Source organism: Pezoporus wallicus, unplaced genomic scaffold, assembly GCF_028554395.1.
Source record: "Pezoporus wallicus isolate ANWC-B61680 ecotype Strahan unplaced genomic scaffold, APGP_CSIRO_Pwel_v1 contig_5352, whole genome shotgun sequence".
In the NCBI taxonomy this organism is placed as follows: Eukaryota; Metazoa; Chordata; class Aves; order Psittaciformes; family Psittacidae; genus Pezoporus; species Pezoporus wallicus.
In genome coordinates, this window is record NW_026639660.1 from 3034405 (window position 1) to 3060854 (window position 26450).

General features: G+C 44.1%; 1 protein-coding gene across 2 annotated transcripts; it reads right to left on the reverse strand.

Annotated features, from left to right (window-relative positions):
* Positions 1-310: 310 nt before the first annotated feature.
* Positions 311-22144, reverse strand: MRPS18A (mitochondrial ribosomal protein S18A). Of its 2 annotated transcripts, XM_057415318.1 has the most exons (6): positions 21993-22141; positions 21795-21826; positions 18071-18181; positions 10984-11107; positions 10121-10187; positions 311-611 (listed from the first exon to the last, which is right to left on the reverse strand). In XM_057415318.1, exons 1-6 carry the CDS (start codon positions 22090-22092, stop codon positions 467-469), a joined length of 579 nt encoding a protein of 192 aa, XP_057271301.1. In that variant the 5' UTR covers positions 22093-22141; the 3' UTR covers positions 311-466. The 2 variants fall into 2 exon arrangements, with proteins under 2 accessions (XP_057271301.1, XP_057271303.1); XM_057415320.1 differs by lacking the exon at positions 311-611 and having other exon boundaries at positions 10117-10187; positions 21993-22144.
* Positions 22145-26450: the final 4306 nt, after the last annotated feature.

The window sequence follows — 26450 nt, forward strand, 5'->3', positions numbered from 1 at the left end:
CATGGAAAACTTAGGGCAAATAGAATGGGGGAGGGTGAAAAAACAAGTCAAGTCATCAAGGATGTCAACATACTGTATTTGCTATATCCAGGAGTGAAGCACAAACCAGGCACAAAAGCCCAAATGAGGCAAATCTGAGTTGAAATACAGATTAATGGGGAATCATTGTTCACTGCTGGAAAAAGGAGGAAACATCCTTTTCCAAATCCAGCTGTGGACCATAATGAAACAAAAGCCTTCAGACCCTTTCTGGCTTTGAGGTAAGCACCTTTGCCCCTTCCTTTCTCCAAATCATTTTGCACATTAAATTTGCTTTGCTCCTAGAGGAGCAGACTGCAGCTCATTCACACTGCAGACAATACTAATAAGGTTTTGGAATAAGAAAGTTGGAGGTACTGACAAACCTGCAAAAACAGCAGAAACAGCGGAAAACAGCTGTGCTTACTGGCTACTCTGGTTCTGGCCACTAGTGGTTTAAACAGAGAAGCTTTTGTGTGTATGTGACATTATCTTTCAGCAAAGGGTGTCCGACTGGGAAGGGCTTTTTGCACCACTTGGGGCCCCTCTTCCAGATGGGCTTTGCAGACCTGATGGACCAGCGGGTCAGATACCTGTTGAAACAACACAAACACATTTCAGTTTGAGACTGATCACTGAGAAAAGGTTCTGACTGAAGCAGGAGCAGGCATTGTTGCCTCTGCCTCCCCACATGCATCTTTATAAAAAGAGTAACTGTGAGCAGAGCTCCCTCCATTCAGAAGGGACCACTGGAAAGGAATCTTTGTTTTGGAACTTCTAAGCTGGACCTCTGTATTGCACTCACCAGCACCGGCTTGACTTTCAGCCTCACAAAACAAATCAGGTGTAGTCTCCAGTCTGCTGGCAAGCTGTCTACCTGTAGCTAAACTGGAGTGCCAAATCCCTTCATTGCAACAAAGTCCAAGCCTGCTTACATCCAGCCTCTATGGGAGGTGCTATTTCAACAGCTGGCCTCAATAAGGTAAACTAATTACAAAGGCTAAGCGCTGCTGAGAAATAAGGTCTCTAAAAAGGGATTAATTTTACTTTTGTTGGATAATCAGTTATTTCTCTGCATGCAATGGATTTCTGGCCTAGTCTTGTATTTCCGTATGTCTAAATTTGCTTCGGTACTTTCTGTACAATACTACTGCAGCTTGCTGGTGCAGGAAGTCAAAACCTACAGTGTAAGAGGTACTAGAATGGAATTATCATCACAACTACAAATCTCTGGGAAGAGCAACGTCTGGCAAATATCCCCTGCTTTTACCATTTGAAGTTTTAGACTTGGCTTTGCAAACTGGCAGGGGATTTCAGATCCAGAATCAGTTACTGGAAATCTTACCCTGTGGCTGGGTGGCCTGGAGTTTTGTTAAGCTTTAAATCTTTTGCTACCAGTAGAGAGGGGAATAGAGGTCCTCAGAGAAAGAGGAGTCTTTCAGACAATAAGGATCCAAAGTAAAATCCTAGCATAATCTGCACAAACAATGCTCCAACAAATTAGAATTTGGAACAGACTGATAAACTTTGTCCAGGGATGTTTGCATGCCTCTGTTGAGTAATCCCATGGTCTTAATGTAACCTCCATCAGTCATCCTCTCCCCAAACAGCTTTGTTACCTTTTATTTGCATTGTGCAAATTTGAGATATTAAGAACTTTGGACAGAGACCATGTAATGCATTTGTTTGAATGCATCTGGCACATTCCTGAGAACTACAGAGAAAGGTCGCTATGCCAGGCAGCTACAGACTATATAACAGCAGCCCATTCCCCTAGCACTTTCCTTCCCCGGCGATCTCAGACAACGCAGACTGAAAAATGAATCACGTTTGGAGGTTCCTGCCATAGAAATAAAGCCACTTCTGAAATGCTTTGCTTTTGCTTTTTGGAGTTTATGACAGTTAAAACATCTAGAAGCAACAGTGGGGGGGATCTGGTATACAGCAAGATCCAGCCACTTGTTCTCCTATGCATGCATTAAATTAGTCCCTTTTGACCTTTAATGTTATGCTAGTGCATTAGTGGAATCCCTTACATAACACCACCAGGACAGGAAGCAGGAGAGACTCTCCTGTCTCTGATTCCACATGCAAGGAGAGTTCAGAGGAGACCAAACACAGGTTCCAGTCTGGAATCTGGCAAAGAACCATGGCAAAGCTCCTCTGGGAGAAGCTGTAGGGGTATTAGACAGGCACATGGGGCTAGGTCCTTCTTTTCATGTTACCCTTGCTGCAGAGAGAGGTCCGTAGCACAAGTTTTGGTATTGCAAAACTGAACTTAGAGCAAAGGAGGAAAAAAAAAAAACCAAATTGTTTTAATGTGTCAATGTGCCAAGTGCAGTTCTGGTCACGTGTCCACACGCTTACGGGAAAGTGCTCCCATGATACTAAATGATCTCACTGGGAGAGAAGTGAGTGTGTGAATGTCAGATACACATCAATGCTGTGTGCAGGTTTAGACAGACAGTGGCTTTTTAAGAAATCCCTCTGTTTCTGTGTGGGGGCTGGAAATGCACACCCCAATTCTGCATAGGAAGGAGGATTTAGTAATGGCCTGATTTTAAACCTTTTGTTATTTCTCTTTTGAGCAGGTCTAATCCAGCCCTCTGGTCCAGGCTTTTGGCTTCCTTTGGGGACTGCAGGCTGGGGCTTTTCATTGTTAGCTGAAACAGACATTTGGATGCTTTCCCTTCCTGAAGCACATTTGCTTTTAGTGCTTTTAATACTTGCTTTGTCCCAGATTCAAACTTGTCCTATTTTGTTTGCTGCCTCTTTTTTCTTCCCTTTTTTCTAAATTTTCTTTTACCTTGATTCAGCAGTAGCAAAAGCCTCACGCCTGGGAGCAGTCAGTCTACAAAGTTCTTTTCCTCTTTGACTAACCCCAGTTCCTACTGTGTCACAGATTTATTTCATTTTTTTCCTGAGAGTAAAAACAATCCACAAAACTCACATGTAAAGCTTTGAAGCCCAGCACCCAGGCCTTTTCTGCACACTCTGCTGTACACGTAAGGTAGCATACCCCATTTTCTAGCCAAGCCACCCAACCTTCCATTGTATCCAACCACACTGTTTGTCCTGGGGAGATTTTATAATCACCTACAAACACACACTGGCAGATGGTCTGAATTTACTTAACCTGCTGAGGGTTGTGAGGACAGAGCCTCCATGTGGATGCCAAAGGCAGATGGTCCACAGTCTCCTAACCTGTTATCTCAGTGTACAGACCTGCCCATCTAGGGGACCAGCAGCTCACCTCCAGGTTCTGCTTGTCCCATTGAGTACCATAGGATCCTGGGCAACAACCAGAATCCTAGACTCCAGCTGCACAAATGAGTAGTTTGGATAAAGCATGGGAATCCATGCTTTATCAGGGATTGGAATTCTGATAGGATTTCCCTGATGGGAAAAGGCAAGATATAAGCAGGATGGAAACAACTGTGGTTAGTCACCTGCAGTCACTGCAATTGCCTACAATCTCTGTGGCATGTCCAAGTCTATTTATTCAGCACGCAGGAGGGCCCCAAAGCCTTCCCACTCAGAGGCTGCCACTTAACAGCTAGTAGTAGGCATGACCTACCCGTGGGGTAACTGCAGTCCTTTACACAGCCCAAGCAAAGGCCATGTTGGTGCAGTTCAAGGCTGAACTAATGAACCCTCACTGAACTTTCTCAATCTGGCTTTTGTTTGGATTCAGAGCAGAAGGCTGAGGGCTCCAGACTGCAGGAAGCACTTGATCAAAGTGCTGGCAAGACTGCCTCCTCCTTGCCACATCTCTTCCCATGACACCTCTTGGCTTTGCTCACCTGCAGCCGCTCTGGCTCTTTGCTTTGAATTCACATGCTATGCACAGTTTCCATGCAGATGAGAGAAACCACATGTTGCTGGAGTGAAACACTGATAGCAGTGAAACCAGATTCTGCTCCTAGGGACGAGAGGTTTCCACAGAGCCCGAGAACTTTGTAATTCATGAGGAGTTCATATGGAACTGCCTCTCTCCTAACACATAGCAACTTCTTCAGTTTAGGTGATAGAGGAGGGATTGACTTGGATACTGTCCCTGCCAAGTTTTGTTCTTCCAGCAGGAAGCTGAAAATGCAGTGGCAACTGAGCACTCAAAATCAAGTACTCCGTAAGTACTCCAGCACATCTTGCTGACAGAGCCCAGACTGAGGGAACCTGTAATATCCCTTAGCCCTTTTGGAAAGGGAACAACTGCTTTAATCAGTATTTTGGACCTGCCAAAAGAAAGTGAGTGCTATTTTCACATTAAGAGAGCATCTAAATGCCGGCTTGAACTCAGCGACTGTTCTGGATAGAGTGTTAGTCCACACTATCCATGCGCCAGCTTCCATGCTGGGAAGAAAACTGCTGAGCTATTCAGGTTTCCGTTCCTGAAAGCAAGGACAGAAGTCTGACCTGCAGCTGTGCTTGACCACTTCCCAAACAGTTCTGGTGGTGGCCTGCACACACACGACTCTGGAATACGAGAACAGTCTGTCACTGTGCACAGTGCTAGTGAAATCCCTGACAACTTCCTCAGCCTCATGGGCTAGTGAAAATATCTTGCTGCTGAAGCACTTCACTGGAACATGCCCGGCTGAAGCACAAATGGATGCAGAAATGACAGCAGGAGGTTATGAAAGGGAGAATTCAGGCTAAGGATGAGGGAACAATTCTTGGCTGCAAGACAAATTTGCTTGTGGAATCATCCTTTGGAGGCAGTGAAAGCCCTAGACTAGGCCAAACATGAGAAAATGAACGGTAGGAAGTAATTCTGCATTGACGGGGGGTAACTTCATTGGTTTTCCACGTCCAAGTTCTGCAGACACATGATAAAAAGAGAGGTAGAGGACAAAAGACTCAAGAGTTTATGGATGACAGGGGTATTCCCATGGCCGTATTTCTTCAAAAGCACCCATAGTAAAGCAGTTAAGTGGTAATACTCATGGGCTATTGCTGTCAAAACCAAATCAGGCAGAAAGCAAAAAGTCAAAGCACTAAAGTCCAAGAAATAAGAAATATCATGGCAAGTCTCACCTGGACAGTGTCACAGCTGCAGGGGGTAGAAGAGAGCACTGCAGAGCACTCCCCAGTTGAATTCTGACTACAAGGTGTTCTCATATGTCTCCTACCACCCACAGGACTATACAGCTTAGCTCAGACTGGCATTTCACTTTCACGTTACACCTTCTGCAGTTCCCAATCTCATCCTCTATGTTAAATTACATTGTGGATAGGCAATTCCATACTGCACTAGACCAAGAACAAGATGGAATCTGCAGGCCACTACATCCCAAAGCATTTTGTTCTCCTTTTCCATTCTAGTGGTAGGAAGAGGATCAGGACATGGGGTGGGTAAGGGGAGCCAGCTGCCAAGTGACCCAGTGCTAAGCAGGGAAATTCTTACCTCTCTGCAGAGAAATCTGAGGCATGTAGAATCATAGAATAGTTACGGTTGGAAAGGACCTTAAGACCATCTAGTTCCAACCCCCCTGCCATGGGCAGGGACACCTTACACTAAACCGTATCACCCAGGGCCTCGTCCAACCTGGTCTTGAACACTGCCAGGGATGGAGCATTCACAACCTCCCTGGGCAACCTATTCCAGTGCCTCACCACCCTAACAGGAAAGAAATTCCTCCTTATATCCAACCTAAACTTCCCCTGTTTAAGTTTTAACCCGTTACCCCTTGTCCTGTCACTACAGTCCCTAATGAAGAGTCCCTCCCCAGCATCCCTATAGGCCCCCTTCAGATACTGGAAGGCTGCTATGAGGTCTCCACGCAGCTTTCTCTTCTCCAGGCTGAACAGCCCCAACTTTCTCAGCCTATCCTCATACTGGAGGTGTTCCAGTCCCCTGATCATCCTCATGGCCCTTCTCTGGACTACGTAGAAGGGAATGCCCAAAGTTCATAAAATGGAGACAATAAAACCCCTTCAGAAAATAAAGCAGGGATTCTGCCTTTTGGAGAACATTGAATAAGCACCGCAAGAGCACCTTCTGGAGGAGCAGAGCAGGCAGAGGCATTCCGGATGATAAATCCACACTAGATAAATCCACATCACTAGATCAACAGCAAGGCAGCACTCCTGACCCTTGTTAAGACAGTCTGCTGATAGTTCCATATGGTGGCATGTTATGTTTTAATCTCAGCTAGGTGCTAGCTAGTGCATGCCAGACACTTTGTATTTGAAGCAGGCTCACTTTAAACAAGGTGACCGTGACATGGGCCAAACACTCTGGCCAAGACAGCCGCCAAGTGCAGCCAAGGAAAAGTTGAGGAGAAGCTTTTCTGGTATTCTTAAAAGTACACATTAACACAGCTGCTCAGCCCTTCTTTATGCACTTCTTTAGGATCCATAGGGTTCCTCTCATGCCGCTGGCCTGTACATTGTCTCACGGGGAAGAGCAGAGACAAAAAGGCTTTCCATCAGAGTGGTCTGTCCCTCTTTTGGCAAGAGAAGAAGCTGCTCTCAAAAATACTGACATAATCCTGGAGGAAGCCTGGCAAAAGGGAGCATCAGCCAGAACTTTGTGAGACTGGAGAGAAAAGCACATGTGGGAAAACAGAGGGATCAGGCCCAGTCAGCACATGTTCATGAAGGGCAGGTTCTGCTTGACCAATCTGATCTTCTGTGATAAGGTGACCCGCCCCACTGATGAGGGACAGGCTGTGGACACTGTTTATTTGGGCTTTAGTAAAGCGTTCAACACTGTCTCCCACACTGTCCTTCTGGAGAAACCGGCTGCTCATGGCCTAGACAGGTGGATTCTTCTCTGGGTTAAAGACAGGCTGGACGGCTGAGCCCAGAGTGGTGGTGAATGGTGTCACATCTGGTTGGTGACTGGTCGTTAGTGGTGTCCCCCAGGGCTTGGTATTGGGGCCAGTGCTTAACATCTTCATTGATGATCTGGATGAGGGGATTGAGGACACCCTCAGTGAATGTGTGGACGACACCAAGTTGGGTGGGAGTGTCGATCTGCTGAAGGGTAGGAAGGCTCTGCAGAGGGATCTGGACAGGCTGTGGACAGTAGTATGAGGTTCAACAAGGCAAAGTGCCAGGTCCTGCGCTTGGGCCACAACAACCCCATGCAATGCTGTGTATCTCCTGCCTTATGTGATGTCAGCTGCTGTTCCAGAGAACACTGTGGGAGATGCAGGTGGGGCTATGCACAAAACTCCCATCGAACTTCAGTGGCCAAGAGTTTGCACAACTCCGACATGCAGACCTTTCTGCTTGCAGCAGGCTGAGAAGACAATATCATAGAGAGTATTCCTGAAGTACCCCTACACATTATCCTGCCTCTGGGACTCACTTATTTTAGTTCCAGCCCCACCACAAAAACTTTTGATTTCTTGATCCCATTCTCTTCTCTCCAGCCAGACCCCAAAGCCTGCCTATTTCAATGCTGGTCTATCTCCTCAGCAACAGCTCTGCTCTTTTTTTTAAACTCTGCTTCCACTTTGCTTGCTACATTCACTTGCTGGGAGAAGAAAACCAAGGGTGGTGTAGGGAAGGAGTAGCAATATAATAGGGAGGTTGGATACTAATCTCCAAGTTAAATCTCTTTAATTTCAGAAGTGTAGCTCACCTACTTGCACATACAATGTATCCAGAGGTATCTGTTCTTTGTTCTCACTAAAAGTCTATGGAACAACTTATAAGAGTCAGGGCATTATAGCTGGAGTCCTGGTGCGATTCCAGCGATAAAGGATTTACCATTTCCTGTCTCAACCTGCTAAGCAGGGTTGCTATGTGAATGCTAACTAGATAATGCACTCCACCCCACAGCTGCTAGACACAGACAGCTGCTAAAGCATCCCAAATTGCTGTAAGACACAGGGAAGAAGTTTTCAGAGTTAAAGTATCTTATGGCTACCGGGTTGCATCAAATGTAGATTCCTCTAATTTGATCCTCACTGATAGCTAGTACATAGCCTGACAGCATCCAAGGGACATTTCCAAGAGTTTGCCTTAAATCCCCGCTGCAGAAATGAATGCAGACCTGAAATGCAGGAGTTTCCAGCCTTCCCCAGCCCTGCAGCCTAAGTTCTCCCAGCAACAGCCCCATATCCCCTGGTAACCCCACAGCTTGCTAATGCAAGGTTCATAAACTGCTCTGACATCCCCATGGAAACAGAGTGTGAGGTCATAAACAGGGGATTAGCACCTCCAAGTCCTGGTGCAGCACAGGAGGTGGACACAGGCCTTCCCTTTGCTCACCAAAGGCAGGGGCCATTCAGGCTAGGGAGGGGGAAGAAACCCCGTTGCATAGCAAAGACAGGCAGAGGGTGAATCGCTGACTGGGGGAAACAGGTAAGGGGCAGAGGAGAACAGGCTTGTGATAGTCCCCTGCTGGCTGCTCAGCCCCACACTAACTGCTGGTACCCCTTCCTGCACACCCCACTGCTGTTGGGAGCCAGGCACCAAAAGGCAAGAGAAAGGGACTGCTCAGCCTGGAGAAAAGATGACTCAGAGGGGTCTCAGCAATGTTCAGAAATACCTGATGGGTGTAAAGACAACTGAGCCAGAATCTTCCCAGTGGTGTCCAGTGACAAGAGGCAATGGCACAAATTCAAACAATAAATTCTGTCTGAATGTAAGCAAACACTGTCTCAACATGAGGGTGGTTCTCTGGAAGAAGCTTCCCAGGGAACTGTGGTAGGTCCATCCTCAGAGATATTCAAAACCTGACTGGACATAGTCCTGGCTAACCTGCTCTAGGTGACCCTGCTTGAGCAGGCAGCTTGGACCAGATGTTCTCCAGAGGCCCCTTCCAACCTCAACTACTCCATGTGCTGTGACTGCCCTACTGAGTGTTAGTGACATGGAGGTGAGAGCAACTGAGGAAGGGAGGGCAGGCTCTTAACATGTGTGGCAGTTTTAATCCTGTGTGAATAAATGGTTCGAATGAGATGTGGTCTGTCCTTAAAAGACTGACAGAGTATGATGATAGGTCAACCTTCTCTGAAATGCTGAGTACACTTACAGAATCATAGAAGAGTTGGGGCTGGAAAGGACCTTAAGATCATCTAGTTCCAACCCCCCTGCCATAGGCAGGGACACCTCACACTCAACCATGTCACCCAAGGCTTTGTCCCACCTGGCCTTGAACACTGCCAGGGATGGAGCATTCACAACTTCCCTGGGCAACCCATTCTAGTGCCTTACCACCCTAACAGGAAAGAATTTCCTCCTTATATCCAATCTAAACTTCCCCTGTTTAAATTTTAACCTGTTACCCCTTGTCCTGTCACCACAGTCTCTAATGAAGAGTCCCTCTCCAGCATCCCTATAGGCCCCCTTCAGATACTGGAAGGCTGCTCTGAGGTCTCCATGCAGCCTTCTCTTCTCCAGGCTGAACAGCCCCAACTTTCTCAGCCTGTCTTCGTACTGGAGGTGTTCCAGTCCCCTGATCATCCTCGTGGCCTCCTCTGCACTTGTTCCAACAGTCCCATGTCTTTTTTATGTTGAGGACACCAGAACTGCCCACAATACTCCAGGTGAGGTCTCACAAGAGCAGAGTAGAGGGGCAAGATCATCTCCTTCGACGTGCTGGTCACGCTCCTTTGGATGCAGCCCAGGATACAGTTGGCTTTCTGGGCTGCGAGTGCACACTGAAGCCAGCCCATGTTCATTTTCTCATCGACCAACACCCCCAAGTCCTTCTCCGCAGGGCTGCTCTGAATCTCTTCTTTACCCAACCTGGAGCTGTGCCTGGGATTGCTCCGACCCAGGTGTAGGACCTTGCACTTGGCATGGTTAAACTTCGTAAGGTTGGCATCAGCCCACCTCACAAGTGTGTCGAGGTCCCTCTGGATGGCATTCCTTCCCTCCAGGGTATCAACCGAACCACACAGCTTGGTGTCATTGGCAAACTTGCTGAGGGCGCACTCAATCCCACTGTCCATGTCAGTGACAAAGATGTTGAACAAGACCGGTCCCAATACAGATCCCTGAGTGACACCACTCATTACTGGTCCACAGCTGGACATATGAGTCCTGTTGCCTGAGCCATCTTTTACCCAGTTATAAGGAACTGCTTTTCCTTTTCCAATCTAATGCTGAAAAAGAGATGTGGAAAGACAAGACTGTTCACCTGTTGAGCTTGGGTTTCTTGGAAATATGCCCTTCAGGAAGTGGAGGTCTGTGGTTTGGCAACAAACCTGAAACAAAAAAAATAAAGGCGTGAGAATATTTTGCAGTTCCTTCTTGCCTCTAGAGAATACAGAAGTTAGATTACATCTCATAAGCCCAGTGACCCAGGTCCCTACTGGGACAGCACAGCAAAAACTTGAGTAGAAAGGGTATTTTATCTTTAGTCACTGCTGAACCTGCAACTCCAGCCAAAGAGAAGGTAGGAGTTTTTGCTGCATAGAGAGAGAGGAAATGCACACCAAAGACACAGCCACTTGGGCTCACTGGACAGGCTTTTTGAGAAGACATAGGGCACTGGCGTCAAATCAGATCCCATCTCTAGGATGAAAAACTGACCATTAAAATTCTCAGTCCATTTAATCTGGATACAACTCAGGTACCGGGCATAACGATCAGCACTATACTCTTGACTGTGTTAACCTGGGTCCTACTCACAGGATAAAGTAAAAAAGCCTGCAGATGGTAGACAGGTGCTACCATGCTATTAACAGGGTAGGTCAAGTTTACACTAAATCAAGTAATGTCAGATGCTGATATTTAATCATTAGTTATGAGAAACTACGCCACTTCCCAGATCTTTCTGCAGGGGTGTTTGCTGCCAAGGCAGGAGCCAAGACACATAGAAAGTGGAACAAGTAGCCTATGGTCCATCATCCTGTCCCAGCTCTTGGGCCATAATGAGTCTGCTGGGTGACTGGAGAATGACATCTCACTACTGAGCTACAGTAACTGGACAGGAGACCCCTCTCAAGGGCTTCTATGGTACCCCATAATAAGGGCTTGTGTTAGGAGGAGGCTAGGTACCCGCACGGTGAGCCATCTTCACACAGACAGCAATCTTCTTGTGCTCCTCCAAACAAAGGCCTGTGATCCTTCGTGGCAACATCCCTCCATCAGAACGGATAAACTGACTCAGCAGCAAGACATCCTGAGGGACCAAGAGAAGGGCAAAACCATCAGTACTACTGCTATGTTAACTGCTGTGATTCTTAGGTATTGTGCTGACCCTCGCACTGTGTACACAACTGAAAACAAAGCAAAACAAAACAATGATTCCTTCCTACGCATTTTGGCTGCAGTCTGACACCAAGTGACTTCTGCTTTCTGTCACTCTGCCTGCCAGCTTAGCTCAATAAGTTCACTCAGATGGTCTGAGTCGTCCCTTGACTTCACCAGAGTAAACACATGATGTCAGTCGCAATGCTGCTACTTCATTGTCACTTGCTCCAAGATTCTAGCTAAGATAATGTTGTCCTAGGTACTCAGACACGGTTACACAAGACCTACAGATGGACAGTGTTTACACAACTTGAAATGCCATCACAGCTGCTGTCCCAAAGGTCGCAGATATGTTAGATCACCTCTGGCCCCCTCCTTGTCCCCTCAGAGCAGGATTGTTCTCTGCTATCTACTCTTCAAACTTTCATCCAGTTTCCCATGGTGGAACTTCCCTTATGTCTCTCTGGAGGGGTGGAGAGCAGGGAAATGGTCCAAGATCTTGCATGAAGCAGCTTTTTATAAGAAGAGAACATATGCTGATGAGAAAGACCTAACAGGATAAACTGTTGCTTTCAGTCCTTCAACTGTGCGTGCATTAGGTGGGGCTGTTACAGCCATGCGGGATGGAAGAAGCACTCAGAGCATGTGGAACGTGTTTGTCTGTGACTTGAGAATCATTTAGATTGGGCTGCTGTTGACCTTTCCAATTAAGAGCTCTAGAAACATAAAGCACTCTTAATAAAAACAAAATGAAAGGAATCTCTACAATCAGATACTATCACAGGGCTGGGATGACCATTTTTTAAACACAGCAGCAACAGCTGTTGGACAAGTGTCCCATTAACTGTACACAGCAGAGCATCTCAGCATTTATATACATGCTCTCCACTTCCACACACAAGTGCAAATGTACCCATCAGGCCAACGCAGGCAAGTCCCCTCGACATGCTGACATCAGCATAAGTTGGTCCAAATAGCCTCTGGAGACTCTGTGCTTGCTTCTTCCCCATCTGTGGACAGATTTGTTGCTGGTTGAGAATTTACTTCTTCACTGCTGTTGTAAACATGTTGATAGTTGAGGTAGCTGGATGATGCGGAGGCTACGTGCCGGTTGGAAGGGACCTGCCAGGGAGCACCTGACAGAAAGAGAACTCAAACCAGGTACGTCAGTATTTTACACCTCCCCTGTCTAGGGCAACAGGCAAGAACAAGGAGTACTTATTGCTTTTCACATGGGGTTACCATGACTGCCTGCTGTTCAGAGAGTCACAGACCTGCTCCCACTCCCTTATCTTTGCTCTTTTACAAAGAGCTCCCCGGCACATTCCTACCTCCATTTACTGCCCTTGCAAAAGCAAGCAAACACAAGTGGATATAAAATGAATATTCAGAAAACCTAGCTATCTAGGAATTATACATCCACCTCCACTGCAGAAGAGCAGCTCAGCTTTGAAGGGGGCTGCTGGAAGTCAGTATGGCTTTCTGGTAATGACCAGTTCCGACAGATGTTGTCATACAAGTGCTGCAGTCAAAATTTAGATGGTTTTTGTTTGTTTGGGGGTTTTGTGGTTTGTATTTTTCTTTTGCCTCCTTGCCTTCAATCCCACCCTTACTAATATCATCATGACAGACAACTTCCCTCTAGCCTTATCTCCCTTCTTTTCTACCTCCAGTTGTGTACAATGAACGTGTTCAGACTGATTTTCAGATCCAGCACCTCCAAAAATACAGCAGGTTAGGCAACTTCTCACTGATAAAAAATGACTTATCAAACCACATACAGTGTGATGGTGTATCAAAAGAACAAGAAAAGCACAGCTGAGAAACTAGCAGCAAGCTTCTGAGAAGCCATCTACAGTTAAAATAGAAGCAAAGTGTCCTCAGCCCAGCTAACACATGGCCTTGCCAATGAGAACAGTAACCAGAGGACCAGCTGGTGCTGGCTGCAGAGGTGGAAACCGGACAGAGGCCAGCCGAAACAGTCCAAGGGCACTGACTTTTGGACATTCTTGAAATGCAGTGGATTGGATTCAGGAAACCAGAGCAAGTCTCCATCCCCTTTTCCCCTCATCTTTATCAATTCTCCAAGTCACTAACAGCTCAATTTACCATTTAGCAAAAGTATTATCATTTCCTCAAGTGCAAACGGACTGTTCAGTTCCAAGTGCCTAAAAAGTAAAACACTTCCTAGACTTTTCTACTAGACTGTTTCATTAGTCTGTGGGGAAGAGGAAAAAGGGAGCTGATGGCAAGTTTGAGACTGTTCCGGTTGCTGCAGCCATGAAAGCCTAAGTAGGCCACAGGCTCCTGAGAAGGGTGTGTGTGGTCCAAGTTATTTCTCATATTACTACCACGCCTCATGGAGTCACAAGCTTGTTATCAAGTGTTTCCATGCAAAGGCAGGAGGTAGGAAGCAAAGGGAGACAGTCTTTTTCCCCCCTGTGGAAAAAATCAGGTAAATCCATTCTCTGCTACCATCTCTGACCAACAGTGTCACCACTTGACCAACACCCTTGCGTGGCTGTCATTTCTTAACTAAAATCACCCATGTCCAAGCTGCTGCAGCTCCAAATTACACTTGCGCTGTTCGGCTTTAAGTGCTGCACACTTGACAGAAGGTTGGTTCATTTCTGAAGATCCCTACAGTTAACAACAGGCCATGTGCCGCTCCCTAAGTACTCACACAGATGCCTCTTACCACTGGGAGCAAGCAGACAGGTACAGCCAATTTTATGGGGCAGCTGTGGAGGGAAGCGAACAAGTATGTAGAGCGGTCAACAAAAAAAAATATATCTGGCAGGTTCTCATGGTGCCGTCATGTTCCATGAAATTCACATTTTGTGCTCGTGGACAGCCAAGCCTATAACCACGGATTTGCTTTAATCACTGGACAGCTCCCACGAGGCTGGACCCAGATTCCCAGCCCTGTAATCTGCAGCATTTGATGAAAACAACTTGGACTGAATTAATCTAGGGCTAACAGGCAAAGCTTGCACTTTGGTTTCCCCTAATTGCTGCCAAAGCAAGATGACATATTTACTGCCTACTCAGACTAATGATGTTTGAAGTAGAAAAGGGGGAAAATTAAAAACAAGTTTAGCCTTTACCTCTAAAAGGTCTGGATAAACTTGCTAAACGAAACACTATGTACAGCAAGTTCTTGTGAATAGATGGCAACCAAAATACAGAGGCATCTCTGCGTTTTAATATCTGCATGCGCTTTGAAACACAGGATCCTTGATTGATTACATGCAATTCATTAAAGCCTTCATTTACCGCACAAAGAGTTCTGTCTGTGTAGCCAAATTATTACTGGGCTGTATCAAACAAGTCTGCCAGTCATTATTTCCAGTTATACAAGAGTTTAGCTTTTCCTTTCTCCCTTACCCCTGGGAGCCATACACCATTCTCCAGGCATTTCATAACAGGATTGCAGGTTTCAACCCAGTTGCATCCTGACAGGGACCAAAATATTTTATTTTTTTAATCTCCAATGGATGCGAAAATAAATCAACTGAGGTCTCAGTTTCAATGGTCAGACCCACGCAGACCACAAACCATGGGAATTTATACCTTGGGCTCTGCTGTACCGAGCCTCAGCAGAGACTAAGGGCTGAACTGGCACAGACAACTGCAGCCCCCCACACCACAGCTGAGGCAGGTTAGAATCATGACCTGCTAGTGCTCACAATGCCTGTTCAGTTGATTAATAACTTTGGAGACATTGGTCCCCCAGTTCTCTGACAGCCAAAGCAACTCATTATGCCACTACTTTAGACGGTGCTAGTTGCACATGACAAAAGGAAAGTCCTGTGAGGTCATATTACTCAGCTCCCTCAGGGGCTAATTCAACACTTCCCTTTTCATAGTGCCTCATTCAGTCCAATTACAAGCATCCCAAGCAAAAAAGCTCACACTTTCCCTTCTGTGCAATTGACTGATCTCAGCTTATCAATCTCAAAGGAACCACTGTGATCCACCTATTATGATCTCTTACCAAGCATAGATTATAGGTTATGCTGTATGAACTAAGCTCTATATTTTAACAAAAATAGCTGTTCTCAATTTACAGACTTACAGGACAATTAACCAGTGAGTAAATTGTGACACTGTTTAATTACCCACAGTTAAATGCCTGTACTTTATTATTTAAGCATTTCAAATTTCTGCTGCTCATCACTGCTGCAGCAAAGAAGAATAGACAGTACTTTTGTGCAGAAAAGGGAGATTTTATCCACCTTAACATTTAAAAGCCTGAAAATCTGTGACTGGTACAAACCTGTCAAACATATAAGGGACTTACTCATGTAGAAAAGGCAATTTACTCCAGAACTGAAATTTCTCCTAGTTCTCATCAGCCCCACAGAGGAATGCTTCTAAATATTGAGGTAAGAAACTCTACAGTTTGGAAATGACTTTCTAGCTTTTTGTCTAGGTTCTCCTCTGCTCTACAGCAGGAGTACTGGATATATATACATACACATCAGGTACATACGCATTCAAAAATTACATAACAGGATGAACATGTTTCTAGTTTGTCTCTCAGGGCCACATTTTCTTAGGAATGATCTTGGCAATGATTCTCAAGACTCTGGCTGCAGGATCTCTCCTCACATTTCGTTTTCTCTTGCCTCCATAGTGAATAATAGAAATCAGGATCTAAATAAATAAAAACTGAAGTGTGGAAGAAAACTTATAACCTTAGTTCACTCTACCAATACACTTAAGACTCATCCTTTACATTGTCTGTTGGGACCAACAGCCTGCTTCTAATCCTGAAATTCAGGCTCTACAGCATCACACTGTCATGTTGTCTAAAAAGGCTTTTCTGCCTCTCAATGGCACTGTTATCTCTACCTGCAACAGTCTTCTACAGTCAGAAGCAGAAAGTAAGTCTCCATACTAACTTCCAAGATTTAATCTGCTCCTATAGCTTATTTCATCCCTGAGCATCAGTTTATAGTTTCTCTGGGCTTGTTAATGTGTGACTTACGGAATACTCTCTGGAAGTCTGTAGAACTACCTGGTTTAATGAAACTGTTGACCCCTTGCATTTAGGAGTCACATAAAAATGTATTAACCTTAAATATTTTCCAGTGTGGTCTGTTTTGATCACAACACAGTTCAGCAACCACAGAGCAGGAAAGAGCTGCAAGAAACTGCTACATTCAAACACAAGCAAAATAAAACAGACGTGATCTGTTCTGTAGTACTTTTCATACCTTAATGGTATGTGCCATTTTTCCTGATTTTTTTATCATTTGCAAATTGCTCTATTTTTAGCTTTCTCAGACTGTTGAGAAACTAGACCAGAGAACACTAAATACTCCACTGTTCCCAGTTTGTTTCACCATTTAATATTGCATCCAGCCTGAATCAATCACTGACAACCCTCAGATCCTGAAAAACTTTTATTTCTGCAACACAAGCTTTGAAAGATAGTAAACTAGTATTTCATTTACATCTCCCATCTGTTGTTTCACGTGCCTGGAGTAACTGCAAGTATTTTATCTGGCACCACTGCTGTACTCACATTCTTCATAATTCATGAGTCATAATTAGCCCTATACAACAGGTTGGTTTTAGTCCTAGTTGACACCATTTTACTTGGAATTCGCAATGTCTGAGTTACCAAATGGTAGTCATCAGCATCATTCTCCTTCCTCTCTCAGCTACTTAGGATTTCACTTGCTATTTTCAAACCATTTAGTGATTCCTTAGGAATTTTTTCAGGCTTTTAAACAAAAACCAAAATCCTGCAAGTGAAATAATGTGTTTTTTTAGCTAATTACCTTTAAGATCTTGGGCTAAATACAACTCAGGCCTGCTGGTCAGTACCTAATTCAATACTCAAGTTATTTATGTACCTGTTTTTCCTGCTGGTTTACATTTGCAAGATTGCTATTCCTACCTAGATATTAAAACATAATTTTTCTTTTGTGTACGTCCTAGGACTGCATGTGAGCAGCTCAGTCATTCTGCAGCCAATGTGGCTTTCAGTCCTCTACTCTCGTTAATGGGCTTTCTCACACAGATTTCTTTTCCTCCAAGTGCATTTATATCTCTCTTACCCTAATCCTATTGACATTAAGTTATTTTGAGTTTGCTGTTGCCTTATCTTACTAACAGCATGTTCCTGTCTGGTTTTCTTCTTTTCTAATTCCAGTACTGGGTTTTTAGCTTGCTGGGAGGGCACTCAGTCCTTTTGTAAACTCTGTTTGAATGACTTCTTGTAAAGTTAGATTCTGCATCTTGTATCTCATGCTTACTCTAAAGTGTCTTGACTATTGTGCTTTTGTTTTAAAGCATTAGAGGATTTCACTCCCATCTTCTACATTTAGTGTTAGTAATCCTCTCATTAGTTAATAAACTTCTCATTAACATTTCCTGCAAAAAGCTTGATTCAAACCTATTTCTGATGTTGCAAGGGATGTAAACACATATGCTCTCCTTCATACCCATCAAGACTTTAGAAGTTATATAAACCAGTTGTTAACAGACAGTGACTCAGTGAGAAATGGTAGTGCTTGAAGATACCTAATTGATCTACTCAAGTCTTTTGGCCTCTCTGGAGTTAGAACAGGCCTTTATCAGTGGATTGTATGTTGCATTCCAGTTTGATTCTCCTGGAAGCGCAATGCTGAAAGGCAGCAGCTGGGCACAAAAGAGATATATGACCTTCTCAGATCAGATGGCCATGTGTATAATTCCAAACCTTCTATTTGATATGAGGTCATCCTTCTTTTTCAAAGGAATACCATCAGCCAAGGAAAACAATTAGTGTTTAGGAAGCTTTTGTTAAGTCAAAAAGAAGCAGAGATAGAGTTAGCTATCTTCACAACACAAAGCAAAAGAGAGAGAGAACAGGGGAACTCTCTTTCATTAAACTTACCACGTAATCGTACTTATGCTTCAGGTTCCAGCGACAGATGGGACACTGGCCAGTGGGGTTTGGAGGAGTTGGTGCTGCAGCATTTTTATCCTCTATAATTCTCCCTTCGATCTAGGAAACAATTCAGAGGATAAAATGCTCAGGAATCATTTAGACCTCTACCAGCACCTGTGACATGAGGAATACTTTTCATCAAGTGCACAACATGTTGACCACTCTTGTGTACATACAAGGGGAAGAGTATCTGCATTATCCAACTTGCTTACCTGTAGATATACCAAGCACTTTGCATATACACAGGCTATGGAGAGAAGAACAAATCCAAGGGGCACAGAGAACCATTTGGTAAATTCACGTATATGATTTACTAAATGTAAACTAGTTCACAGTCAGTGTGAAGTTCTCATGTCTCCCTGAATTCCACTTATTGCAGTACTCCTATGAAGCACCACACCTTGAAATTGTAGCAGCCTTTAAGCCAAAAGCTTTAAACCACATTTTTTTCTGCAAATACAAGAAAGTCACAGAATAGCAGATGGCCACTGCAGGTGAAAACACACAGGGGCTTGCTAAACTGTAAGTCACCAACAGGAAAAATTCTTAACAAAAGTTAAATTTAAGAAATGACTGTCAGGAAATGACTGTGGATTTTTACTTTCTTTTTTTTTAATCCAGTTTAATTCCCTGAACAATTCCTTTAGCAGATCATTTTGTCATCTTTTCTGTATCACTATGAAGTGGTGACACCCAACACTCAACGTTTTCTCCAAATTAACACAAAGAGATGCAGAAGGTGTGGGGGAAGGACTTGAGAAATTTGTTTCCTAAATGTAGATGTTAGGAATATGAAGCCTATTTACATGTGCACTTGCCTTTTTTTGAGGGCTTATGAATAGAAGCAAGAGCTATCTCAAACTGCAGATGAATGAGACAGAAAAGACAATAAAACTAAGCCAGTTCTTTTTCCTCCAAAATATTCTCAAACCTTCCTCTGGTCAAGGTAAGATTAAAACCAGATTTTGAACACCAAATGATACTCTCAAACAGGGCAAGCACCAGAGGGTTTAAAAACAAACCCTGGGTGGAATGCAATGTTACTTTAAAGAAAAAAGCTGGCTGATTTAGACTGAGCCATCAGTTTCTGTGCCTGAAAACCTGAGAAGAAAAAAGCATGATTTTTTTCTGTAAGTGTGCATGGGAAACTGGCATCCAGCTGAACTGTCAGAACTATTTTTAAACCATGTTTTTCTGTCTTTCTTGTCTAGTGATGGAAAAATGGCAACAGATAAGTTTTATGTAGTTCAAGCATTTTGCTACCTCAAAGAGAGAAAATATTGTAAATTTTTAAGTAAGACTCCTCCCCCCACAAGTAGAACAGCCAGTTTTCACAAAACCAAAAAACTTACTATGAATATAAAACATAGGCCAGTGTCTAATTTTCTGTTAATTAGTAAAGCCAGTTTTCTGAGAAGCCAGTGTATCCAGGCTTGATTTTTGCCAGTTTGCCTTCAGACTTTAATTTAACTGTAATTCCATCTTGGAAATAAATAAAGATTCAGAAGACAATGTCAATATCATTTCTTCTTGAGACAAATTTCAACGTACAGTTCTTTAGCAATTATTCCCCAACTACTGAGGATTTTCATATTGTTAACCTACCCAGATTTTAGTCTTCTGTTAGAGAACTAAGAGGAAATACAGGGACTCTACATTCTCAGTATGCTGATGAAATACAGATTTCTCTGAGATTCACTCATCTGGTTCATGTCAAACACTTCCTTCAATACTAATAAAAGCAAGGACACATACAAAGATGAACATAGAAAGATGGATTCAGAAATACTGATGTAGAGTTGGTAGGATAAATGGAGCGAACAGAGGATATGCCAAGAAGACTATAAGCCCTTTGGTTGCTCAATTTGCACTGTTACAAGATGTTCCTCATCTATGGGTACTGATGGATCCTAGACTGATGCTAGGATATTACACAGTAGAAAGTCTCCCTTATGCTTCTACAATGAGCCAGGGAGAATGATTTTTCTAAAGGGCTCTGCTATTGCAATGCATAACTTTTTTACTTCAAGCCTCAGTTAATGTCTTGGCACTTTGTGATTATAATATGCATTCCCTCTGAAACTGAGGGCAAAGTACAGCAATCTACTGTATATGTTGTACTGGTGTGTGCACTTCCCCCTTGGTTTTGTTAAAACGACTTCAGTGCACGATTGTGAGCACTTCTCTTCAGGTCTCAGGGCAAAGATTAGTAATCTGGCACTTGAAGAGAAAACAAAAAGAGACTTTCCACTATACCAACTCACACCTTCACCTTCTTTTTGTTGACAGTCTTTGAGATCTTGCTAAATACCATATTCTATTAGATATTATATAACTAAAATACAAGCAGCATGCTCCATTTAGGTTTCCAATACAGCAACGTCCACTAACAAATGTAACAAGAAGGAAACTCAAGACCTTCAGAGGCATGGTCAATCAGGTTTTGCCTGTTTCATTAGCAAGCAAAAAAGTCTGTCCCCTCCTTATTATTATGTATATACAGATTAGCATTTAGGTGCACTGTCTTCTAGCTATTCCCAAATAATTCCTGCTCTGCTCTTGTATTTACACAAAGTACCTGTGCTGCCTGTCTCCAGCTAAGGCATAGATTGCTACTAGCATATATAATGTGAGCAGAATAACGCACTCTCTCCACTCCTGCACCCTCCACCAAATTGCAGTACTTCTTGTAAAAAATGAAAATTCACTTGATGAGCACCATCTGATCTGCTGCAGCTTATTCAGTAAAATTCTAATTCTTTTGGTTGGTCTTTTCCTTCTCACCTTAAACCGTAGCTGAGAAAATACTTTTATCAGTTACTACAGAATTTCTGTTTTATTTTCAGGAGCAGTTTTCCTTTAGTATTTCAGGCATCCCTTTGACAATACCCCTCTGAATGAAAATTTTTCCTTACCAAACCAAGTGCGTTACAAGATGCAAACTCTGTTATCACCTCCAGTCACTATGGCATACTCAGTGATAACAAACACAATACGGAGCAAAGGCAAGCTGTGTGGGGCATGAAGCTGGTAGAGAGACATCCTATGACACCACAGTGTTGCTGGCACAGGGTGAAGTGACAAAGCCACCAGGCAAACCTCCTTCATGCCTCCTCGCACTCAAAGCGATGCCAAGCGTCACCTTTAAGAAATGACTTCTTCTCAAAAGTTCATTTGAAGCAGGCATCTGAAGAAATGCCTCTTGCATTTTGGGTCCTGAATGCCTCTGGTCAGGGCTTCCAACTTTCCTGGGGTACAAGGAGGGGTTTAGCACTATGGGTGGCTCTGACTGGATGCACCCATCACCAGCAACAGGATGACGACCCCAACCTTTGGCTGCCAAGCCCTCCATTGCTCACCTGCATTTGCAACACACTCCTACTTTGGTTTTCCTTTCACACCCTGCGATAGAACCATAGAATGATCTGGGTTGGAAGGGACCTCCAAGGGACATCTAGTTCACACCCCTGCAATAAGCAGGGACATCTTCAACTAGATAAGGTTGCCCTGATGTCTTTCAAGCAGAAAAGCGACCTTTTTACCCTCGTTTATTTTTCTTTTGGGCACTGCAGTGAGGCCTTGGTGGACAGAGACACACACAACGGGAGGCTGAAGGACAGAGAAGGGACAGCAAGGGCAACTACTGAGGAAAAGGGGTGCAGGGACTTACTGTGGTCGTATTGCCTTCAGTCACCTCCACGACTGCGAAAAAAGAAAGAGACGGGAGGACAAAATGAGACTCATTCAGACTAACAGGAGCAGTATTTTGGAGGGGGGAGAGGGTGAAATACAGCGCACACAGCCGTCTCTCGCATCCGCGGTGAGGCAGCGGAGAGCGGGCCGGGGCAGAGCCAACCCCCAGACTCACCCTCCCGGAGGGTTCGGGCCGGCGGCGACGTCCAACCGCCGCCAAAGAGCCCGGTGAACAACCGCCGCAACCCTCCGCGCAGCAGGCTGGGCGCCGCCATCTTGCTGTCGCTGTCGCCCACCGTCACTCTGCTTCCGCCGGGGGAAAGGCGGGCTCTGCCCGCGCCATTTTGATACGGCGTCTTTCTCCGCCCATGACACCTGAGGGGAGGGAGGGGTCAGAGTGTGTTGTTCTTTGCCCAGCGTTTTCCCCCTTACGGTTTGCCTGCTCCTCAGTACAAGAAAGACGAGGAATAGAGAAGGTTCAGTGGAGGGCCACAAAGATGATCAGGGGCTTGGAGCATCTTTCTTAATGAGGAGAGATTGCGTGAGCTGGGCCTCAACCGAGTCTAAAGAAGACTAAGAGGGGATCTCATTAATGCATATAAATATCTCAAAGGTGGGTGCCAGGAGGATGGTGCCAGACTCTTTTCAGTGATGCTCAGTAACAGAATAAGGAGCAGTGGCCATAAGCTAAAACACAAGAAGTTTCATCTCGGTGGGAGGAAGAGCTTCTTTACGTTGAGGGTGGCAGAGCACTGGAACAGGCTGCCAAAAGGGGTTGTGGAGTCTCCCTCCTGGGAGATACTCAAAGCCTGTCTGGACACGTTGTTGTGTAACCTGCTCTGGGTTTGGACAAGATGATCTCCAGAGGCCCCTTCCAACCCTAATGATTCTGTGATTCTGATTCTCTTTGAGCTTGGTTTGGATGGCATGGAGGTGAATCTAGAGGTAGTGCTTGCTGTGTGTTAGTTATGGAGTTGTTATGGAGGCCAGAGCTACACTCTGCCATAGCTCATGAGTCTCCAGTGAGAGGAAGGGCAAGGGGTGGTTTAGTTTAAAGTGTGGTGGAGTGGCTTCTCTGTTTGGATTGCCTCGGAAGTGACTCCTGTACCAGGGTTGGAGGTTGGTGTTCAGGTCAGCTGTGGGGTGCAGGGAAGGGGATTGTTTCAAATCTGCAGTTTGCATCTGTATCTGCTAGGGGTGCGGAGGTCAGAGCATGTTCCTGCACTGGCTTTTGTAATTTGTCAGGTAAAGGTTTGAAGCAGCATGTTGCCAGGCTGTAAACTTACTCCTGTAACCAGTTGGTCCAGTTTAAGTATTCTCCATTTTTGTTTTAATATCACTTGCCTTTGGTGGGTCTTGCACAGCTTGTCGGCTGCTGAGTGATAACTTTTACTATCATCCTTCTTGTGCCTCATCTTTTAGCTTCTTCCATCAGGCTTTGATGGAAGATAGATTAGAGGTGCCCGTTGGGAGTGTGTGTCAGATAGCTGGGACTTCAGATACCAACAAACTATTTGTTTTAGATGGTAATCCTGTATCTTCATGAAGAGCGTTCTTAAGGTTGAGTTGGACTGTAGTCAATAGCAAAGGTCATTTGTGGGGTTTCCCCAAAGCTTGTTTGCTTTTTCTTTGTAATTTCAACTCTTCAGAAAAATCCTGGAGGCAAAACTAACAGAGATAAAGTGCCTTGGAAGTCATGTGCATTAATGCACATTCATGCCATTCTGTTTCAACAGTGGTCAACAGTGCTCACCTGAGATGTTCTGTACATTCTTCTCAGTAGCTAAAATGTGTAAAATGGAAATTGTGACATAAATGTGAAATTTCATGTAAAGTAAGATGTGATCTTCCTGTTTCAGGAGGTCTTCCACCTCCTTCTTGTGTGGTACACTAGCTTCTTGTTACAGTCCAGTCTGGTAACCTCTTTCTGTGGCACATCTAAGCTCTTAGCTCCAGGACTGTCTGAAGAAGTGGGAATGAAGGCAGGGCTTCTGTCCAGACTCTTGTACTCTATGCCGAGCAATGGAAATGGGGCTATCCCAGTTAGAGAACAAACGGCAGTAGGAGAGCTTGCTGGAAGAGATCTTTCGCCAGATTATGCTATATAATGATTTCTAGAAGCAGGGTGATTTTTGGCTTGTCCAAAAGCTTAAGCATGAGAGCCAAACAAAATATTTACTGCCATCCAGTCCAGGGATAACTTCCTTATGAGGAGAAGGAACACTCTTAGGCTCAGTGGTGTAGTGATGTCATGTTTTTATGAGTTGCTGCTTTACTTTTTTTTTTTTTTTAAATTTTATAGAGAGTTTTATTCTAGTGGAAGGAGTTTAGCTGCAACAGCCTAACAGGGGAGTTATTCAATGGCTTAATTAAATGCCAATTTCTTATGTTGGCTTCCTTGCATCATGTGATGGGGAAAGCTGAAGGGGTGGGTTTCTATCCATGGGATAGAAACCAGCCATTGGTAAGCATAGTGCTGGCTCACCATGCTGAAAGATAGGTAGACAGAGGAGCAAGGGCTGTTCAAGAGTTTCTCTGTGCATAGGACTTTTGATGCAGATATGTAAGCAGCACTGTATTTGGTTGGACAGAAAGAAGCTGGCAGCACAGTGATAGTTCAGATACAGTAAGTACTCCAATTGCTTGCCTCACCTTCAAAGAAATGCTGTCTCTAATGGAATTTCAGTGACACATAAATTAATGCAAAGAAGGAAAACAGTTGTTTTCTTAAAAAACAGCAGTCTGGTTTGAGCAAATTGCCTCTACTCCTGAGATGTTTTGTCTCCTGAGTATTTTCTACAACTGTTAGTAATGCAGAACATTGAGTCCCAAGGAGACAAACAAAGCATGTGCCAATTTGAGTTGAAACCCATCATCACTTTCCAAGTTTGGAAATTTGACATATTTCTGATTTCTTGCAGATAGTTTTTGAATGTGTTTATTTCAGCAAGACCTTGTATTCAGGGGAAAAGAAAAATAGCCCTGAATGCTATGTCTCTGCACAAGAGAGAAAATAAAGTGATTTTCTTTCTGTAAGTCAGTTCAGCCATGGTCTGTGATTTGTCAGCACTGCGGAGGGTCATCCAGTTTAGTTAGAACTGAACGTTTCCAAGGGATGTCGCTGGCCATTGAAGAATGACTCCTTTTCCTTTTGGATTAAAACTGAACCAGTGGTCCCAAGTAGGTCTGGTCAAGAGCAAGGAAATACCCCATTTTAGATGAGAAATGTATGTCCTAGCTGCTTATGGTCTCCAGAGATTTTATGGGACTGTTCTCAAAGAAATGGTATTCCCTTCTTTGAGATGCTTTGGGATTTGACATTGTAGATATTCTGTAAGGCTTCATTTTTCTTTTCACACTAATGTGTGTTCTGGTCTTATCTAATAAAACAGAATATGTTTTGCTGTCTTTCTGATTTCCTATAACATATTGCTATTTTCTGCTTCCAACTACAAAGAAACTTTTGTGGTCCTTTGGGCCTTTTCTGGTCCGTTGAGTGCTTGTGGATGATGTGTATATCTGCTCCAGAGCCTTACCCGTGCAAATAGCTTATGAAGGCTGAGGCCGTTCCAACCAAACATGATTAAAAGTTATAGAAATGGAGATGGAAAAAGCTATTAGGTCACATAGTTCCCACATGCACTCCCCTGGACCAGTACAGGTTTGTTTCCAATGGTACATTTTTGGTGCTTTCCAGAAGGGGTCAGTGCAGGTCAGTGTTCACTTTGCATCCAACAGTTTGCCTCCCTTCCCCCTCCTTGCAACATTAGGAAAACCTGAATCTGGTGACGAGTAGGTTGCAAAATGGCTAAAATGTACATTATAGCATGTAATATAATGTTGGGTGACCAAAAGCAGAAGAAATGTCTTCAAGTCCAGCAACTGATCATCCAAGATTTTAAATTAGTGAGCTCTTCAACTTGTTAGCTATGTAGGCATATTAAATGTGGCAGATCCTGAGAACTGCTCTGGGGAGGCCCAGTTGTAGCAAAAAAGACACCAAGTCACAGTTTTGTCTAGTCCATATTTAGAACCTATCACAGTAATACTCTATAGTTACATTAAAAAAATGCCTGGAGAATTCAAATGAAATTTTTGATTGTAAAAAATATGTGTCAACCCCCCTCTTATGTCTGAAGAAGGGAAGAGAGTAACAATCACATTGCACTGAAAATGCAGTTCATCCTACTCAAGCACTGCAGTACAGCAACCTTTCTGAAGATTGTTCCAGTGTCATGAGTCTGTTAGGGCACAGGGGCTTCTGCAGGGATCACTTCACATATGTGAGTCAGGTGTCCTGGTGGAGAGTGGCCACAGCAGGAAGGGCCCATTCCACACAACAGCATCTTATGGGTTCTGAAACAGACTTCAGAACATGGAGGAGAGTAACACTGGGACAGAACTTAATAATTTGATGCAGGGATGGGGATGAAAAGGTGGCTGGAGGTGGTAGGAAGGAAAGGCTGCAAAAAGAGCAGGGAGAGATGGCAGTCTGGTAGAAGAGTGAGCGACTCACTTGAAAATAACTTGTTTATATTTTTAAGGTTTTATTATTTTCCCAGTGGGTATGGTTATTTTTCAAAGTAAAATAACCAAGTAATAATTTCATTGCATTTCTTTCCCAGATTTCAAG

Coding starts and splice junctions, on each gene's coding strand:
- MRPS18A (XM_057415318.1), bottom strand. CDS start 22,092: ATGGCGGCGCCCAGCCTGCTGCGCGGAGGGTTGCGGCGGTTGTTCACC. Junction 11,108..18,070: donor AGCATAAGTACGATTACGTG/GTAAGTTTAATG, acceptor TTGGTCCCTCAG/GATGTCTTGCTGCTGAGTCA. Junction 10,188..10,983: donor GAAGATGGCTCACCGTGCGG/GTACCTAGCCTC, acceptor TTTTTGTTTCAG/GTTTGTTGCCAAACCACAGA.